Below are 21141 nucleotides of genomic sequence, written 5' to 3'. Positions count from 1 at the left end.
ACTGAATGTTGCAGCATAGATTATGAGCACAGCTTTATATATACACAATAAGATAAATTCATACCACAGTCTGTATACATATCTCCTAATGACCACCAAGGTCAGAACATTACAAGCTTTCATAAAGGACCTTGATATATTTTTATGCACAATAACAGTGTGTACAACCACTTGATTCAAATAAAAGTAAATATTGAATGGTTATCCATGTATTGAGTGCCCTCCAAGCTGTCCACTGAACAAGTCATGTGTTCTGTGGGGGGGGGAAACACATCATCTTGTAACTAAAGACTGTATCATAAAGCATACTCACAAGGGAGCCGAATTGTTTGCAGCCTTAATTTTGGCATTTCATAACTTTTGAGTGCTTGACTTTGCAATGTTAATGTTCTTTTAACACAACTTTTACATGTAAGCAATACGAAGTATATATAATGTTAACTGAAGAGAAACTCCACCTATACAGTAAACGTCATGAGGGCGCCTTTTTCACTCCACGCTCATATGGCAATATTTTTTCATAATGATGGAGAGAAGACATTTGGACTTAAGATGAAATAGGAATTTGCTATTACATGGTTTCCCTCACACATTCTAGTATGACTTGTAAAACTAAATGTAGAACTTTCAAAGAAATCAGATTCATTTTATAATTCAAAACATGTTGGATTACAAATTGTTTGGTGCTTGCTAGTAAATCAGATTTTAAGAATAGTAATTGGTAATGAAGATTAGTTTCAGAACTAGTTGAATCATGAAAGCTTTCTTTGGGGCTTATTCAGAAGAAAATGTAATATTTTACCTTTGGCTGAAAAAAGCTTAAGTTTTATGATGGTGGACATTTTAGTCTGGAAGGGAGAGGAGGATTCCCTAGCTATAAAATGTTGCACTTTTATGTAGCAGTAATTTCTTCAAAAGATTACAAGTTGTTTCTGAACCTAAATGTCATGTATAAGTACTTATAAAAATTCTAGTTGTGTGACATTGTGATGAGACCATGAACCAAAAACTCCTGAGCTGCATTTTAATAGGCATGGAATCTTTTAAATTTATCATAAATTTATATGTACAGATTTAAAATTTATACCTGGGGACTTTAATATCACACAATTCATGTTCAGATGTCATTGAACATGTAATTGTTTCTACATTTCACATTATGCTGTACTTTCAGATTGTACTATAAATCTTTTGTGACTGTGACAGTTATTTCGAAATGTTGCTAACGCTGATTTATGCTAGTTCATGTTACTTTAATTTGAACATACTATTTCCAAAGCAGCCACTTAATGCATCTGGTACTTAGAAAGGCATGAATATCCCATAAGTTAAAATTTTTACATTTCAATTACAAAGGGTTTGCAGGAAGTGGAGCATTTTCCAGTAGAATAAGTTTTATAATCACAAAGTTTAATTTTTATTACACTGAATCATTTGTATTTGGGGGATGCTTGGGTTTTTGTAGTAAGTAAATGTATTAAGTGTTGTTTCAATTTGTGTCAATCTTTCAAGGGTGTGAAACACTGATCAAAATTCAATAAGGTGTTCATGACCGTATGTTATCCATGTCATGAATTGATCCATGACTTGCTAAGCTTATTTTCTTTTCTTGCATTTTGATTAATACTGTATCTACTACTTTTTGTAAACTCCTACCTGAATAGCTAGGTAAATACATTTGATTATCAAGTCCTGAACTATTATATGCTGAAATGGTATATTCAGTAAATCTATTTAATTTTAAACTATTCGTAATAACTCATAAATCTGTTTCACAAATGTGTAAAAATCACCTTTTTCCCCCCAGTAAAAGCTTAGTATCGGTTTACTTTTGGTCTCTGATCAACTGTTGATTATTTTATTTCCCTTTCACAAAGAAATGTGAAACTAAGAACTTTCTAACTTGCTTCAGGCTGCTGTTCATGGATCTCGATTCAAAGGACAGGATTTGAAGTTGGCATGGAATAAGCCAGTTATTAATATGTCTGCTGTTGAAACAGAAGAAGCTGAACCAGATGAAGAGGAAGTAAGTTTGTTTCTTTTGATTTTCTGGCGAGATGAAAGAATATAGATTTTTTTTTTTTCTAAAAGTAGGTAACATCTGTTGATTCCCACTTTGTTCCCGTACCATATACTTTCGGTGACTTGACATTGGGGTGTGAATTTGTAGTTTGATTACATAATGTGTACTTTCTTGTCTGTGCTACTACTAAGCTTGCTTTCTCCATTCTGCCACTGTGAACCTATTATTGGTTCAAATCTTCCATCACATCCTATCAGGAGCATTGTACCTCTTTCACAACAAAAAACAAAACTTCGATGGTCCATTTAGTAATTTATCAAAACAGGAGTGTCTCATACTAAGGTGCGGGGGAAACCCAGGGGTCATGCCCAGGACAATCAATGGAGATTATTTTATAATTCAGTGGATTTACAATTAAGTAGTCTCTTGTAAATTCCTTGGCTTTCCAATGTTTTGGGTTTTTTTTTTTAAGCTGCAACAATTTTTTTTCCCTTCAAATTGAATCAGTCTCAACATTTCGACAAACTCAGGTATTTTTGTCTTGGATATTTCCCATTTCTTTTCTTTAGTATTCTGATATTTTATAATTCAGTGGATTTACAATCACAACTAAAAATGACTATTTGAGACTTGACTAATTTCTTTCCTACAGAACTCATTTATTGTGCAGAGCTAGAATTTTACCTACCGTAAAGGTGTACTTTTTTTCCGTAAATGTTTTTTTACCTACATCGTGACCAATAGCTAGCTCATTCGTTAACATTAATATGATCTTTCTCCACGTAAAGGACTTGTAACAGTCAGTAAACTGTTACCTAATCTCCTCTCTTCAGTCCAATCGACTATCACATATCCATACTTCGTGACCCTTCCTCCTGCATTATGTACTTCCAGCTCTACACAATTGCTGTGCAGCGGTTTTCACTGTGGTTGTAACAGTTCTGTTTCCTTCTTAATTCCACTTAATTTCCTGGTTCAGTTTTAAATCTAATCCAACTAATCTAAAGGATAAAAAGCACCTTCTTGAGTCATGTGTTCTGTTTCATGGGTCATAGAACCATTGATAGCAATAAACTTGTTGAGCAGTAGGTATGCCCAAATGCACGTTGCTTCTGGGACCTAGAGGATAAAAGAAAGATCCTGCTCCCTAGATATCAGGTGGTTCCTTTTTCTGTCAACCAGTACAATCACAAAATCAGCTTATGGTCGTTTTCTAGGTTTAGATTTTTTTTCATAGGCCTAAGACCTTAATAAGAAATATTTCTCAAAGATTCCACAAGATCTGTGTTTTTACAAGTTTCCAAGTAAATTGAACTTAAGCTAGGGCAGTCTGAGATCGAAGCTCTCATGGCTAGACCTTCTTATAAACTGTTTCATAGTTATGGCTGTACCCAGCATTTCTACTATTTTCATTTGATACTGTCAGGGTTCCCTCCCCACTCTGAACTCTGGGGGACCTGCAGGAAAGACCCCCTAAGCTTATTTCTACCAACTCAGGTTAAAAACTTCCCCAAGGCTCAAATCCTACTTTGTCCTTGGATGGTACTGCTGCCACCACCAAGTGAGCTAGACAGAGATTCAGGAAAAGGACCACTTGGAGTTCCTGTTTCCCCAAAATATCCCGCCCCCCAAGCCCCTTCACCCCCTTTCCTGGGGAGGCTTGAGAATCCTATACCAACCAAATAGGTAAACAAGATGAGCACAGACCAGACCCTTGGGTTTTTAGGACACTAAAAACCAATCAGATTCTTAAAAACTGAACTTCATTATAAAGAAAAAGTAAAAGGAGGACCTCTGTAAAATCAGGATGGAAGGTAATTTTACAGGGTACTAAAATTTAAAACACAGAGGATTTCCCTCTTGGCAAAACTTTAAAGTTACAAAAAAACAGGAATAAACCTTCCTCTTAGCCTAGGGAAAATTCACAAGCTAAAACAAAAGATAAGCTAACGCATTTCCTTGCTATTACTTACAATTTTTGTAATCTTGGATGTTTTCAGGTAGAATTTTAGGAGATGGTTTTTCCTACCCTGGTCCTTCTATGTTCAAGAGAGAACAAAGAGAGCACAAAACAAAACCTTACCCCACAGATTTGAAAGGATCTACTTCCCTTATTGGTCCTTTTGGTCAGGTGCCAACCAGGTTATTTGAGCTTCTTAACCCCTTATAGGTAAAGGAGGAATTTTATGCTACTCTTAGCTGTATGTTTGACAGATACTAATTCATTTATCTCTCCATTTCCAGGAGAAGTCAGATTTACATATCATATTGGTGTCTCCCCATGTACTCATTACTTAAACAGATGAAATCTTTTGAGGTTTAGAAAAAGGGATAGGCGAGACCTCTTCAGTTCAGATTGTGTTTTTTTGGAGCCTCCAAAATTGAAATTTGCAAATAGCCACTTAGATTTCAATTTATATTTTAATGAAGCATTGTTTTCTTGATTCTTAAAGCCAGATGAGATGCTTGAATATGGAAAGCAAGGCTTCAGTCTTGGTTCTCTGTCTTCCTCCTGAAAGCAGTCAGTGCTTGCTAGTTTATTAGTGGGGATCTGCTGAGGAAATTTCTTGAAGGAGGAAAAGTGAAATCTGAAGTTGTCTGGATATATTACCCTGTAGATCAACAGTAATTTTAGTCGCTTCTGAGAAAAAGAATAAAGGCAGGTAAAGTAATCTACAGTTTACATAGTGAGGGGGTGTAATGAGGTTTTACAAACACTGGAGCAGAGGCAGGAAAATGATTAATTATCTGTCCTGTAGATGGGCTGCAGTCAGTTTCATTCTACAACTCCTGCTGAAACATCAAGCCTGGAAATCAGGGCCTTCAGCTCTCGAGAGTGATGTGGGGTTGGGGGAAAACACAAGTTGGGAGCAAAGAAGCAGGTTTTTGGATGTGGTGAATGCCTTGGTAGAGGGAAAAACCCTTCATAGTCCTGGAAAGAACTAGGTACCAGAGAACCGCTGCCTGCCTGGAAAAGGGACCTCAGATGGGGCTTCCTTGAGGGGAAGAGAAGCTCTGTCTACAGACTTTTATCTGTATTCCCATAACGAGTGGGAATACTGGTCAGGTTTCCTTAATGTAAGGGGGAAAAAGTTTAGGGACCAGCTAGCTACATGTTGGCATTTTCCCTGTGAACATAATTCACAAACTGTGTGAAACCCTGGTGAATGGGTGAGACTCTCCCTGACTTTTCATAGTTGAAAGTGAAGAGGGTGTGATGCAGAATATTTGTTTCTCTGGAACTGAAACTGTAGCTTGGGAGTTAACTTTTTGTTAAGCTTTTTTTACCCCCCCCAATAGCCCCTTCGGGTCTGACTTTTGTTTTTGAGTCCTGTTGTGGCCATCAGTACAATGGTGGCGCTTGTGGGAGGGAGGGTAGCAGCAGGTTTTGGATCAAATCTGTTCTTTCATAAGTTCTAGTGGATCATTGCTCTTGTATGCTTCCTAAAATCTTTATGCTATACATTGCTGAAATATTCTCTGAAATTTTACATTGTGTCTTCTGTTGTTCATAATTTTTCCAACTGGGTGGATCTTTTATAAATTTCCTAATTATCTTCTTACCAGGATGATTTTGGTATATGTATGTTCAAGCAATCTAACTTCTTATGCTATTTTTTCCTGTCATATTCTCAACCATACAGGCTTATCTTTCCCTTTTATCTTGTTTATTTAACCAGGTTGCATTAATTTACATTCTCTCTAATGATTACTGAACTAGTCCCCTCTTTCCTTCAATAAATTCCCATACATAATGAATTTCTAATCAAAGTTCCTTAAGAGCATTTTGCATTTCTTAAATGTCAGCTTTTCCTTGAAGAGAACTTCTGTATTACTTCTAGCCCATGCACTCCTGAGTATTTGAAACATATACGCTGATCTTAAGTAGACAAATTCTAGAATGGGGTTGGCAATCTTTGGCACACAGCCCATCAGGGTAATCCGCTGTTGGGCCGCGAGACATTTTGTTTACGTTGATTGTCCGCAGGCACGGCCCCCCCATAGCTCCTAGTGGCCACAGTTCGCAGTTCCCAGCCAATGGAAGTGGCGGGCCGCAGGGATGTGCTGGCCACCACTTCCTGCAGCGCCCATTGGCCAGGAACGGCGAACTGCAGCCACTTGGAGTTCCAGGGTTCGTGCCTGTGGACAGTCAACATGAACAAAATGTCTCGCGGCCCGCCAGCAGATTACCCTGATGGGCTGTGTGCCGAAGGTTGCCGACCCCTGGTCTAGAGTAACATTTCAGAAAATGCAGTGGTCATCAAACTGCATGAAGTCCACAGCTTCTTCCTTTCAGTTTTGCTTTTATCCCAGCCAATATCAAAAATTTTTCATTGTTTCTGTAATAAATGGTTCTGACTTTCATGCTTATCTCTTATAAACTGAAAATACCTGACTGCCTTAGTAGTGTCTATGGACACTAAATTCACCTAAGTATTTGACTTTTTGTTTACAAGCTTCATTATCCATAACAGATATGGAGAATCCCCCTTTTTTCCTCATGACTGACTTCAGCTCATCTAAGGAAGTCTAGGCTAAACAGGGTCAGGCAGGGTGTGTGTTTGGATGGGCACAAGTAATACCCTAAGAGACAAAGAGGGTGGGTAGATAATTCAGTAGATTACACTCTTTCCTCTGAGGCAGTACTGAACCAACACCCCACAATGGCAATAGGCAGTAGTTTCTAATAGTCCTAGTCTGTTGGCTGAGATTTAGATACAGATGAAGCAGATTGTGGAACTGATAAAGATAATTTCTTCCCCTGCCAAGTTCCTGCCAGTCAAAGTTAAGGGACTCTCAGGCAGAGGAAAATGGACATCAGCCACTACTATTATCCTCTTCTGATCTGATGGTGGCCCTGGGAACCGGAGCAGAGGATTGGCCCAGCTCCACAAACTTGGAAACTAACTGATCCAGGAAAACACTCCATCGCTCAGCACTGGGCTTGAAAGAGCCTGGAACAGACTTAAGCTTACTGTTGTAACTGGAGTAGCAATGGAGGGGTCTGATAAGTCTGACAAGTGGGATCTGGCACTGCTAACAGTGGCTGCCTTCTCCCACAACTGCTACTTCTGTTCTCATGTAGCTGGAACCAACATAGCTTTAGGTTCCGTGACTTTCCTGACAGGCTCTCTCCAGTGCCTTTTGAAGCATTGGTAGCTTTCTCCAAAGATCAGAACCCTGCACAGATAGCAATCTGCACTACTTTGAGGTTTTCTTACTTAAGGAAGCTACTGAAGCCAAATCAGTCCTCTTCATTTGCAGTCACGATGAACCTCTGGAACTTAGTTTAGCGGCCAGACCTTTGAGCCAGAGTACCTGAAGCCTGGTCTACCTATCCTTACACATTCAGGAAGCTAGTCTGGCAAACGGAACACCCAGAGGCAAATGTACCTCGCACAGACATTTCAAAAGTCTCTCATGCTTGTCTGACACCCAGAAAATCTCAAAGCTCAAGTTGTTTTTCTTCTGAGGTTCTGCCATAACACAAAAGAACCTACCTTAATAGTATTATATACAGATAGTTTATACACTTACCTTATACTAAGTGTACTAGGAATAAACTACTATAAATCTAACAAGGCACTTCAAATGCCCCATATCTAAAGGACCAGGGCAGCTTACTTCTGTTTTCCATGGTGGTTGGAAGGAACTGAGTTGCTAGAGGGCACAATGCTGCTCACATAGCCTCCCCCTCAGAATGTTCACAAACACTGAGAGGAGCGGTAGGATGGAGCACATGTGCACTCCAGCAGGCACTGTATGGAGAAATATCCATACATGGAAATGTGCAGAGCCACTTGAACAAAAGCTTTCCAATGTAATTTCTTTTAAAAAAAAAAAAAAAAAAAAAAAGGCGGGGGGGGAGGGCGCAAATGAAGTTGAACTTTATTCTCTGTTGGGGCAACATAAAAATGGGAGACTCTCTGAGGACCAGATGATGTACATCTCGTGTTTTAATAGTTCTTCAACATATTACATGTGTCCAAACTATAGTAACTCCTCACTTAATGTTGTAGTTATGTTCCTGAAAAATGCGACTTTGAGCAAAATGATGTTAAGCGAATCCAATTTCCCCATAAGAATTAATGTAAATGGGGGCGGGGGGTTAGGTTCCAGGGAAACTTTTTTTTGCCAGACAAAAGACCAGACAGACGCACACTATAAGTTTTAAACAATTTAATACTGTACACAGTGATGATGATTGTGAAGCTTGGTTGAGGTGGTGGAGTCAGAGGGTGGGATATTTCCCAGGGAATGCCTTACTGCTAAATGATGAACTAACAATTAGCTGAGCCCTCAAGGGTTGACTTGTTAATGTAGTCTCACACTCTATAAGGCAGCAAGAATGGAGGGAGGGGAGACAGAGACACACCGTGTGTGTGTGTGTGTGTGTGTGTGTGTGTGTGAGAGAGAGAGAGAGAGATGTGTATTTCCCCTTTAAGTACACTGATACCACTCTTAAGTACACTACCTTGTTAAGTTAATCAGCAAGCTGAGACTAAGACCAGAGCAGCTGCTGCCAGGAAGGTCCCTCTGTCCTGAGCCCTGTCGTGTGTGCCCCCCGCTCTATGGAGATGGGTAAGTGGGGTGCAGGGGGGAGGGGCACACCCTGACATTAGCCCCCTCCACCCCCCACCCCCCCCCCCCCAGCAAGCAGGAGGCTCCTGGGAGCAGCTCCAAGGCAGAGGGCAGGAGCAGCACATGGCAGTGGCGGGAGGGACGGCTGAAGTGCGGGCAGTTGATAGCCTTCTGGGTGGCTGCTGCACAGGGAACTTAGGGGAGCGGGGAGCTGATGGGGGACTGCCAGGTCACTCGATCCAGCCTGGCTAGCTGCAACGGGATGCTCTTCCTGCAAGCAGTGGACAAAGCAGGCGGCTGCCAAAAAGACGTTGTAAGGGAGCATTGCACAACTTTAAACGATTATGTTCCCTAATTGATCAGCAGCGTCACAATGAAACAACGTTAAGCGGGACGACTTTAAGTGAGGAGTTACTGTATTATGCTGCCATGAGCTTTAAGACAGTATACTGAAAAATAATCTGTTAACTCATATGTTCATAGTCACTTTGCCTCTTTACAACAAAAGGTACTTAATCTATCCCATTTTATATTTTTCCTCCCTCAAATCAATGTGTCTAAAATGAGACCTTACACTTCAACAATTTACAATCAAGTTCAAAATTGAACTACATAGGCATGGTGAATATGTCTATACCTAAAAATAATTACTAGGATGTCTAAAAAGCTTTTCCTTTAAGAATTATGTATTTTTTGCAGTTGAGACAAATGAATTCAACACTAGAGAAAAATTATGGGGAAGGAATGAACATATGTCCCAAACCACCTATTGTCTTTATGCTTACCGCAAGCTTACTTTCTTTCATTGTTTCTTCATTCTTCAACCCATTCTCTCTGTTTACAGTGTCTAATTATCCCAAATTCATTTTTACTTTCTGTAGCACAAGTCTAACTTGACAACCTATTTCAATTTCTGTACACTGTTCCAATTACCTTGCCAGAATGCACTTCATGTGTAATGTTTTTTGATACATTATCAATTTAAAGGGAATCTTCAGCTATTTTTTTTAAAATGCATTTGGTAACACCAAAAAAGGTGAGCATTAAGCATAATACACTTAGATGAAAAGGAAAGGTAATTTAAATCTCATGAAGTTTCTGTTCATGAACTATGCAGATGTCACATGAATGTTGCAGAATGGAGTTGCTGTACAGAGCAAGGTGCTGATTTTTATATTTTCACCATATTTTTAAAAGAAGATCTTTAGAGAACAAAATGAAGGATATTAAACAACGTTAGAAGTTACACACTATTAAAAGTTGCGTTTATTTTCAGTGCTATAAGCTAACTGCTCTGAAGCAGAGCTTATGGTGGGTGAGGTATCTACGTTGGATCTGAAGAAGAACGTATAAGCTTGAAAGCTTCTCTCTCTCTCTAACAGAGGTTGTTCCAATAAAAGATATTACCTCACCCACCATGTGTCTCCAGAGTTCTGAGACCAGCGTGGCTGCAACAGGACTTTTGTATTTTCAGTACTTGAGACAGATGACCTTTTGGAAAAATTGAAGGAGACTAGCTCTAGTGTTCGCACTCTGGGTCTGAGTCTCACGATCAGGAAGAGACCATCTACTCCATCATTTAGATACTAGAGACAGTATTACCCACAGTCGTCATTTTTATTTTGCATGTAGCCAGAGGTGTCAGCAGCAGCAATCCCAGTCTTTGTTTCAGACTGAGCATAAGAAGGTCTTTCAGATCTAGACCTAAGATGAGGCAACCAGATCTCTTTTCTTCATCTTCAGCTAACACCATGCCTCAGATTTTATATGAGGATCAAGAGTTGTTGACTAGTCAGTGAGAATCATTCTCCTCTGTGGTTCAGACACTGACTAGCCTAACTTATCAACTGAGGGAGGCTGATTACCTTTATAGGTTCCGTACTGGATTCGGGGCTTGTCTACACTTAAAATGCTGCAATGGCACAGCAGTGGCTTAGGTAATCTGCCTTCCCAAGAGGCGGTGGCTGGATCAACGGGGGAATTCTCCCGTTGACCTAGAGCTGTCTATGACAAAGTTTTAGTTGGTTTAACTGTGTCATTCAGGGTTGTGGATTTTTCACACTCGAGTCTGACCCAATTTTCTAGTGTAGACAACATCTCAGTAGCAGGAAAAGCTTTTCTTCCAGAAGACAGGTTTTTAAAAATAGAACAAGTGATTTCCTAAATTCAAGCCTGTCAGTACCAGAAGGTGATGGAGGAACAAGTCTTTTCAGAGGTGCTCTGTTCAGTCCTCCTTCGCTTTCATTGACAATAACAGATGCTTCCAACACTGGATGGGGGAGCCCATATACAGCTCAGTGTACAATCCAAGGGCACTCTGTGTTTTTCAAGAGAAAAGTTTGCACATCAGCATGTTGGAATTAAGAGCCATTCATCTCTCAAGTCATTCCTTCTTCATATACAAGGGAAGGTAGTCTGGGTAGCAATGGACAATACATGACTGAACAAGAGGGAGCTCACTCACTTCAGTTATGTGCTGAAGCAGTTAGGTTATAGGATTGATGCATTTGTCACGAGCGCTATCCAGTAGCCCCACATTTAGCAGGGGAAGGCTGTGTGCTAGCAGATCATCTCAGCAGGGACAGCTGTCAGATTTACAACAGTCCCTGAAGGATCAGGTTGTCATGACATCTTTTCCCATTAGGATCAACCTGAAATAGACTTGTTTGTGACACAAATCAACAAAAAGCCTTTCTTCTACATTGGGGAAAGGGCCTTCTGTATACTTTTCTCTCCTTTCCATTGATTCAGAAAGTAGTGAAGATTAGACAAGAGAGGAAAAAAATTACATTGATTGTTCCAGCTTGGCCGAGACAATAGAATCATAGAATATCAGGGTTGGAAGGGACCTCAGGAGGTCATCTAGTCCAACCCCCTGCTCAAAGCAGGACCAATCCTCAACTAAATCATCCCAGCCAGGGCTTTGTCAAGCCTGACCTTAAAAACTTCTAAGGAAGGAGATTCCACCACCTCCCTAAGTAACGCATTCCAATGTTTCACCACCCTCCTAGTGAAAAAGTTTTTCCTAGCATCCATCCTAAACCTCCCCCACTGCAAATTGAGACCATTACTCCTTGTTCATCTATGCCTGTGAGGTCATTCTTCGAACCATGACGAAGTGTTCTTTATTATGCTTATCTACTAACATGGTCTTCATCACTGATATCACAGCCAGAAGGCGAGTGAGTTGCATGCCCTGATAGCTGAGCAGCCATTTACAAATTTTCACAAAGATAGGGCAGTTCTTAAACTTGCTCCCAGATTTTTATGGAAGTGTCTGAGATCCATTTCAATGAGACAGTTTCTTTCTGAAACCTCATGCTAATAAATGGGAGTCTGTTACATGCTTTATATGCTACATGGGCTGTTGCATACTATTTAGATAGACCTAAAAGTGTTAAGAGGCTATCTAGACCGTTTCTTTGCAAATTATCATATGGGCCATAGTGTGTCCACTCAGTTGGGTTTCCAGATGAGTTAAACAATGCATTATGCAGTGTTATGAGTTACTTGAAATTCCTGATCCCTCTGTGCAGTCTCGTTCTGCTAGAGCTGTAGCAATGTCTTTGCTTCACTCAGACATCTTCTTATCAGGGAAATTTGTAAGGCTGCCACTTGGAAGTCAGTGCACACTTTCACTAAACATGCTGAATCTTTCTTCTGGAGCACATGCCAAATATGGCAGAGCAGTGTTGCAATCGTTGTTTGATTAAGACTCCATTCCTATGTCTAGGATTTTTCAGCGTTACTTGTTAAACTTCTGCTAAGTAGTAATATACAGAGCCATTCAAAAAAGAAATGAAGGTTGGTTACTTGTTACCAGACTTCTATGAGATGAGTCTGCTTATTCACAATTCTTGCCCACCTTTCCTCTTTTTCAAGGTATGTCTACACTGCAATGTAAACCCAAGGTTAGTAGAATTAGAGTTAGTAGACCCTGGATTTGTTGTTTTAGGGTTTGACTGTTTTATATTCGTTGGTAATCCCAAGTTAGGAAATGTTGAACTCTGGGTCCCCAAAACATAGTGCAGAGGTGGGAGCCCCAGGTTGGGACCCTAGGTCAGCCACCCATATCCAAGACTTCCTAGTACCCTCCAAAAAGGTGGCTGTTCTAGCCTTTTGTTCATGGTTTAGTGTGAGAAGACTTGACCGTCCCCCAAACTTGACTGTCCAAAGGACAAATAAAGTTGGCCCGTGGGATTGTGGGATGTTTTTGGCAGACTGTCATAGCACAAGTCCAGTGGGTCTTTGTCTACACTGCAAAGCAGTAGGACTTGAACCCTGGGACCTGGCTTGAATGAGGCTCGACCCCTCCACCCTCATGGGGTCTTGCGACCTTGAGTCCGAGCCCTGGATTAGCACAATTTGTGTGTTGATGATAAAAGGGGTTAGGCTTGATCCTGGGCTTACACAGCAGTGTAGTCATATCCTCGGAGTCCTGTTACGGTTGTTTGGGTTGGTGGTGGAAGGAACTGCGGTAGTAGAGGGCTGAATACACTTTATGTGGCCTCACTGTCTCAATGATCAGAGACACCAATGGGCGGGATAGAAGTGTGGGAGGGGTGCACGTGTGCTTCAGCAGGCACTGCTTAGAGAAGGCTCATAGAATATGAGGGTTGGAAGGGACCTCAGGAGGTCATCTAGTCCAGCCCCCTGCTCAAAGCAGGACCAATCCCCAACTAAATCATCCTAGCCAGAAGAAAAGGAGTACTTGTGGCACCTTAGAGACTAACCAATTTATTTGAGCATGAGCTTTCGTGAGCTACAGCTCACTTCATCGGATGCATACCGTGGAAACTGCAGCAGACATTATATACACACAGAGATCATGAAACAATACCTCCTCCCACCCCATTGTCCTGCTGGTAATAGCTTATCTAAAGTGATCATCAAGTTGGGCCATTTCCAGCACAAATCCGGTTTTCTCACCCTCCACCCCCCCACACACAAACTCACTCTCCTGCTGGTAATAGCCCATCCAAAGTGACAGCTCTCTTCACAATGTGTATGATAATCAAGGTGGGCCATTTCCTGCACAAATCCAGGTTCTCTCACCCCCCTCCAAAAACCACACACACAAACTCTCTGTCCTGCTGGTAATAGCTTATCCAAAGTGACCACTCTCCCTACAATGTGCATGATAATCAAGGTGGGCCATTTCCAGCACAAATCCAGGTTTTCTCAACCCGCCACCCCCATACACACACAAACTCACTCTCCTGCTGGCAATAGCTCATCCAAACTGACCACTCTCCAAGTTTAAATCCAAGTTTAACCAGAACGTCGGGGGGGGAGGGGGGAGGGAAAAAAAGGGGAAATAGGCTACCTTGCATAATGGCTTAGCCACTCCCAGTCTCTATTTAAGCCTAAATTAATGGTATCCAATTTGCAAATGAATTCCAATTCAGCAGTTTCTCGCTGGAGTCTGGATTTGAAGTTTTTTTGTTTTAAGATAGCGACCTTCATGTCTGTGATTGCGTGACCAGAGAGATTGAAGTGTTCTCTGACTGGTTTATGAATGTTATAATTCTTGACATCTGATTTGTGTCCATTTATTCTTTTACGTAGAGACTGTCCAGTTTGACCAATGTAAATGGCAGAGGGGCATTGCTGGCACACGATGGCATATATCACATTGGTGGATGTGCAGGTGAATGAGCCTCTGACAGTGTGGCTGATGTTATTAGGCCCTGTGATGGTGTCCCCTGAATAGATATGTGGGCACAATTGGCAACGGGCTTTGTTGCAAGGATAAGTTCCTGGGTTAGTGGTTCTGTTGTGTGGTATGTGGTTGTTGGTGAGTATTTGCTTCATGTTGCGGGTCTGTCTGTAGGCAAGGACTGGCCTGTCTCCCAAGATTTGTGAGAGTGTTGGGTCATCCTTCAGGATAGGTTGTAGATCCTTAATAATGCGTTGGAGGGGTTTTAGTTGGGGGCTGAAGGTGACGGCTAGTGGCGTTCTGTTATTTTCTTTGTTAGGCCTGTCCTGCAGTAGGTGACTTCTGGGAACTCTTCTGGCTCTATCAATCTGTTTCTTCACTTCCGCAGGTGGGTATTGTAGTTGTAAGAAAGCTTGACAGAGATCTTGTAGGTGTTTGTCTCTGTCTGAGGGGTTGGAGCAAATGCGGTTGTATCGCAGAGCTTGGCTGTAGACGATGGATCGTGTGGTGTGGTCAGGGTGAAAGCTGGAGGCATGTAGGTAAGAATAGTGGTCAGTAGGTTTCCGGTATAGGGTGGTGTTTATGTGACCATTGTTTATTAGCACTGTAGTGTCCAGGAAGTGGATCTTTTGTGTGGACTGGACCAGGCTGAGGTTGATGGTGGGATGGAAATTGTTGAAATCATGGTGGAATTCCTCAAGGGCTTCTTTTCCATGGGTCCAGATGATGAAGATGTCATCAATATAGCGCAAGTAGAGTAGGGGCTTTAGGGGACGAGAGCTGAGGAAGCGTTGTTCTAAATCAGCCATAAAAATGTTGGCATACTGTGGGGCCATGCGCGTACCCATAGCAGTGCCGCTGATCTGAAGGTATACATTGTTCCCAAATGTAAAATAGTTATGAGTAAGGACAAAGTCACAAAGTTCAGCCACCAGGTTAGCCGTGACATTATCGGGGATAGTGTTCTTGACGGCTTGTAGTCCATCTTTGTGTGGAATGTTGGTGTAGAGGGCTTCTACATCCATAGTGGCCAGGATGGTGTTATCAGGAAGATCACCGATGAATTGAAGTTTCCTCAGGAAGTCAGTGGTGTCTCGAAGGTAGCTGGGAGTGCTGGTAGCGTAGGGCCTGAGGAGGGAGTCTACATAGCCAGACAATCCTGCTGTCAGGGTGCCAATGCCTGAGATGATGGGGCGCCCAGGATTTCCAGGTTTATGGATCTTGGGTAGTAGATAGAATATCCCAGGTCGGGGTTCTAGGGGTGTGTCTGTGCGGATTTGATCTTGTGCTGTTTCAGGAAGTTTCTTGAGCAAATGCTGTAGTTGCTTTTGGTAACTCTCAGTGGGATCATAGGGTAATGGCTCGTAGAAAATGGTGTTGGAGAGCTGCCGAGCACCAACAACCACATACCAGACAACAGAACCACTAACCTAGGAACTTATCCTTGTAACAAAACCCGTTGCCAACTGTGCCCACATATCTATTCAGGGGACACCATCACAGGGCCTAATAACATCAGCCACACTATCAGAGGCTCGTTCACCTGCACATCCACCAATGTGATATATGCCATCGTGTGCCAGCAATGCCCCTCTGCCATTTACATTGGTCAAACTGGACAGTCTCTACGTAAAAGAATAAATGGACACAAATCAGATGTCAAGAATTATAACATTCATAAACCAGTCGGAGAACACTTCAATCTCTCTGGTCACGCAATCACAGACATGAAGGTCGCTATCTTAAAACAAAAAAACTTCAAATCCAGACTCCAGCGAGAAACTGCTGAATTGGAATTCATTTGCAAATTGGATACTATTAATTTAGGCTTAAATAGAGACTGGGAGTGGCTAAGCCATTATGCAAGGTAGCCTATTTCCCCTTTTTTTTCCTACCCCCTCCCGCCCCCCGCCCCCCCCCCCCCCCCGACGTTCTGGTTAAACTTGGATTTAAACTTGGAGAGTGGTCAGTTTGGATGAGCTATTGCCAGCAGGAGAGTGAGTTTGTGTGTGTGGTTTTTGGAGGGGGGTGAGGGGGTGAGAGAACCTGGATTTGTGCAGGAAATGGCCCACCTTGATGATCACTTTAGATAAGCTATTACCAGCAGGACAGTGGGGTGGGAGGAGGTATTGTTTCATGATCTCTGTGTGTATATAATGTCTGCTGCAGTTTCCACGGTATGCATCCGATGAAGTGAGCTGTAGCTCACGAAAGCTCATGCTCAAATAAATTGTTTAGTCTCTAAGGTGCCACAAGTACTCCTTTTCTTTTTGCGAATACAGACTAACACGGCTGTTACTCTGAAACCCATCCTAGCCAGGACTTTGTCAAGCCTAACCTTAAAAACCTCAAAGGAAGGAGATTCCACCACCTCCTTAGGTAACCCATTCCAGTGCTTCACCATCCTCCTAGTGAAAAACTTTTTCCTAATATCCAACCTAAACCTCCCCCACTGCAACTTGAGACCATTACTCCTTATTCTGTCATCTGGTACCACTGAGAACAGTCTAGATCCATCCTCTTTGGAACCCCCTTTCAAGTAGTTGAAAGCAGCTATCAATTCCCCCTCATTCTTCTCTTCCGCAGACTAAACAATCCCAGTTCCCTCAGCCTCTCCTCATAAGTCATGTGCTCCAGCCCCCTAATCATTTTTGTTGCCCTCTGCTGGACGTTTTCCAATTTTTTCACATCCTTCTTGTAGTGTGGAGACCAAAATGGGACACAGTATTCCAGATGAGGCCTCACCAATGCCTAATAGAGGGGAACGATCACGTCCCTCTATCTGCTGGCAATGCCCCTACTTATACATCCCAAAATGCCATTGGCCTTCTTGGCAACAAGGGCAAGCTGTTGACTCACATCCAGCTTCTCGTCCACTATAACCCTTAGGTCCTCTTCTGCAGAAGTGCTGCCTAGCCACTCGGTCCCTAGTCTGTAGCGGTGCATGGGATTCTTCTGTCCTAAGTGCAGGACTCTGCACTTATCCTTATTGAACCTCATCAGATTTCTTTTGGCCGAATCCTCTAATTTGTCTAGGTCCCTCTGTATCTTATCCCTACTCTCCAGTGTATCTACCACTCCTCCCAGTTTAGTGTCATCTGCAGACTTGCTGAGGGTGCAATCCACACCATCCTCCAGATCATTCATGAAGATATTGAACAAAACCGGCCCCAGGACCGACCCTTGGGGCACTCCACTTGATACCTGCTGCCAACTAGACATGGAGCCATTGATCACTACCCGTTGAGCCCGATGATCTAGCCAGCTTTCTATCCACCTTATAGTCCATTCATCCAGCCCATACTTCTTTAACTTGCTGGGAAGAATACTGCGGGATACTGTATCAAAAGGTTCTACCGTTTGGTGCCACCAAGTGGTACAGTACCATAAGTGTGAATATGAAGTCAATCTTGAAGAACTCAGATTAGAAGTAACTTTCATTTTCTGTTTCACGTATAAAAGGGAATGTCCACATATAATCTTTCTTCTCATTTAAGTCTGTGTAGCAGAAGTCTACTTTTTGTTTTGATCTTTTACGTTCTCTGACTTTTCTGAAATGGAGCCTAACATTTTTCTTTTGAAGTTTCAGGAAGAATCCTTGGTGGATGATTCATTGCTTCAAGATGATGATGAAGAGGAAGAGGATAATGAATCTCGTTCATGGAGAAGATGATTCAACTGATCAGAGAAAGTGCTGGAACTGTACCTACATTGCATTAGTATTACCTAATGTACTTTTGCTTGTTTGTACTAAAAAGTTTTTTGGTAAATGTGATGAAGTTGGATTTCAGAAATAGACTAAAAAGCAGCTGATCAATCCTGTATTTTGCCAGATTCATGTTTGAGTTTCAGTAAATGATTGCTAAAGACATCTTATTAGGAACATATGCAATGTTTTTATTACATACTTCTCCTGAAAGTTAGAGAATTCTTTGGATTCTTTGTAATTTAATGAATTGGTCAAAAAAAAAAAAAGACCAAGAGTTGTTATAACATAGATAATTTTTGTTCTATTCCAGATATGGAATGAAAATTTGCATTTAAAATCTTTGTGAATGTTTTCAGAAATGAATAGATAACAGTACTAAACTGAAGTCTCTAAAGTTATGTATTCATAATATTGCATAGTAGTATGCTTAGGCTTTACTATGTACTAGCCTTTTGTTGGATTTGTGTACGTATTTTACGTATGGGTTTTAATGATACAGTGTATGACTGCTTTGCATATAAGTCCTTATGACTTTAAGATGTTTAAAAAAATAAAGAAATGGAATGGTCTTAAAAAAAAAAAAAAAAGAAAAAAAAAAAGAAAAAAAGCAATAACCAAAAAAGCTAAGACAATGGTCCTTGAAAATGGAAAAAAATAAAAAAGGAAAGAAAAAAGACCATTCCAAATGGTGACCCCCCCCACCCCCATACTCACAAAAGGAGCTATAATCACTGTCTCTTTTTTTTTTTTTTTTACATCAGTGTCATACTGAATATATAAAAAACTGATAACTTGAACTGTGAAGTCTCATTTTTAGGTAATATACAATTGTATTTTAGTGTATGGTTTTGCTGCATAAAAGCCTTGGAAACATATTTTAAATTTTAAAACTCATAACATAATTTAAATCAAAACTGCTTCAAATAGAATAACATTTAATGAATAAGAAGAGCATTTGTATGCATATACTGTGGACCTATAGAAGAAAACGTGATCCCACGAAGATATATGCACTAAAGAAACGTAACAGAAGAATATATTAAGAAAAGTGAATGGTAGGTATTATAGTCTTAAGAACTTTGAGCCTATATATTAATATATCTCCTTTGTCCTTGCAAAGATTTTTTTTTTCCATTTTAAAACTACATTTGGCAAAATGATCAGTCCATACTATGGTCTGTTCATTTAGTTCTTAACATGTATAAATGTGGGAAATGCTAATCGAACTGTGAGCTTGCAAAAATACTAAATATGCACTTTTTCACAGGAAACTATGTTCTGCATTGGTTTCCTAGGTTTGTGGTGGTTCTCTTAGCAGGGAAAAAACCCTAAGACGTAGCCCTGTAGAAATATGGAAACTCCTATGCCCAAAAGAAAGTGTTTCATATCCCTTGAAGTAGCATTCTGTCTCCTCCTCAGGTCTTTTGTAGGCATATCAGCTGTTGGAGCCTGGTGTATCCCTTAACCCACAAATAAATGTAATATAAATCCAATACACCTCTCATCAGACAGGTGCAGAGGTGGTAGTTGGATCTCGTAATATTTTTCACTGTGCACTCTTCATTTATTTGGGAGCAAATTACCGCCACCCCTTAAGTCTTTGCTTGGAACATCATTACTCTGCTGGCAGGCTTTTTATTCGTAAGATAAGAGATGAAGGGAAATGGAAGTAGTATCATCCCTGAGGTTATAGTGTCCCTCAGCTTTCTAAATCTGTGGTATGAGGTTTTTCTCGGTTAGTTCTGTAGACCTGAATCCCAGTTCTTTTTCAGTTTATGTATGTGTGCTCTCTTTCTCTGTGTGTGCTCACACCTTGTTGCAAAAATGTGCTCTGTTTTTGTATAGAGCTTAGTTTTATATTGAAATTTCATAATTGTCTGCTTGTATGGTAACTTCTAATGTTTATCATAGGGACTTGAACTGTTTATTAGGGAAATTGACTTTTTTACACTGAATTTCAGGCAAAATAAATTAATTTTGGATCCTATTTCTCCAGTGTTCTAGATGAGCTATTCTGGTTCATTGAATAAATAAAAACTTTTCAACTTTTATTTTTTAATTATTTAGTACTTCTGAAGGGTGCCAGTTTGAAGGTTGCCAGACTGAAATGTTGGAGACTGAAGTTTTGTGTTTTTCCACATATCAGGTACTGCAGATGAGGACTGTGCATGCTCCCTAGACTGAGTAGTTTGTTCTGTGATGATATAATCTTCCTCTTCACTGACTTCCAGATTAAGTGAAAGTTTTAGTGACACTTGTTAGGGTGTAGGTTTTTATATGGGTCCATGTCCAAAGAAGCTGAAACTAGGTCACTTCACCTAGATATCAAATGGTCACAACTTTTGGTGGTTGCTCAGTTGGACTGACTTCAAACTAGTGACACAGCTGTGTGAGATTCCATTTCCTGTTGATCCCTGTGGTCATCCTTTGAAAAATTTAGGATTATGTGCCTCCAAAATTAGGGTGAAAATGAAAAAATTGTTGCTGTAGTATATTTTGTACTCTGTCTGTTTGTCGTATCTCTTCCAGTTACTGAAGAATACCAGAGTCACAATGCTTCAGCTCACTTTCTCACACATTAAAAAAAGAAGCACAGCCATTTCATCCTGCAACCAGTGTGCCACTGTTTGTGTTTAGTGCCCAGAGACCCCCCCCCCCCAGTTATAATAGTAATGATTGAGTTCTGTGCAGCATAAAAGAATATAGACCCTTTCACAATCTAAACTAGTTTCCCATTTATTTCTAAACCATTTTCAAGCTGCCCTTTTTGCTTTTTGACACCTTATGGTTTGCTCCAACCGACATGCTGTGTATGTCTGCCATCCTCCTGGTTCCTTCCTGTTGCCTAGCACCAGTGTCCTCTTTGTCCTTTCACACCGTCTGAATACTGTTGAAAGAGTCATCACTTGAAGTCTCTCTCTGGTGGAGCATCCTTCTGTTTTTATCTAACAAGCCATACATCTCACAACTTTCATTCCCCTATGAGTTGATCCTCCTGAATGTGATTCTGCTCATGTATGCACGTGTGCTTAGCTAAATTGCTCTGTTTTGTATCCAACAGTTCTGCAAATGAATTTTGCTAATCTGAAACACCGAGAAAGGTTACCTTGTTTTTTCCAGAAAGCTTTTCCCAACTTCTAAGGAAAAAGGTAAATTTTTCTTTCTTTA

At 40.9% G+C, this 21141-nt stretch overlaps 1 protein-coding gene across 1 annotated transcript in view; it reads left to right on the top strand.

The window, feature by feature from the left end:
- RBM26 (RNA binding motif protein 26) overlaps positions 1–18770 on the top strand; it is a 102069-nt gene extending 83299 nt beyond the window's left edge. The window contains exons 21-22 of the mRNA XM_077812633.1: positions 1913–2026; positions 17848–18770. Coding sequence (XP_077668759.1) covers positions 1913–2026; positions 17848–17937 — 204 coding nt within the window. The 3' untranslated portion in view covers positions 17938–18770. The remainder of the gene's footprint in view (positions 1–1912; positions 2027–17847) is intronic.
- Positions 18771–21141: the final 2371 nt, after the last annotated feature.

This window comes from Eretmochelys imbricata, chromosome 1 (genome assembly GCF_965152235.1).
Source record: "Eretmochelys imbricata isolate rEreImb1 chromosome 1, rEreImb1.hap1, whole genome shotgun sequence".
NCBI classification, from domain to species: domain Eukaryota; kingdom Metazoa; phylum Chordata; order Testudines; family Cheloniidae; genus Eretmochelys; species Eretmochelys imbricata.
The sequence above is the reverse complement of the archived record's forward strand: the minus strand, read 5'-3'. Positions and strand labels throughout refer to the sequence as shown.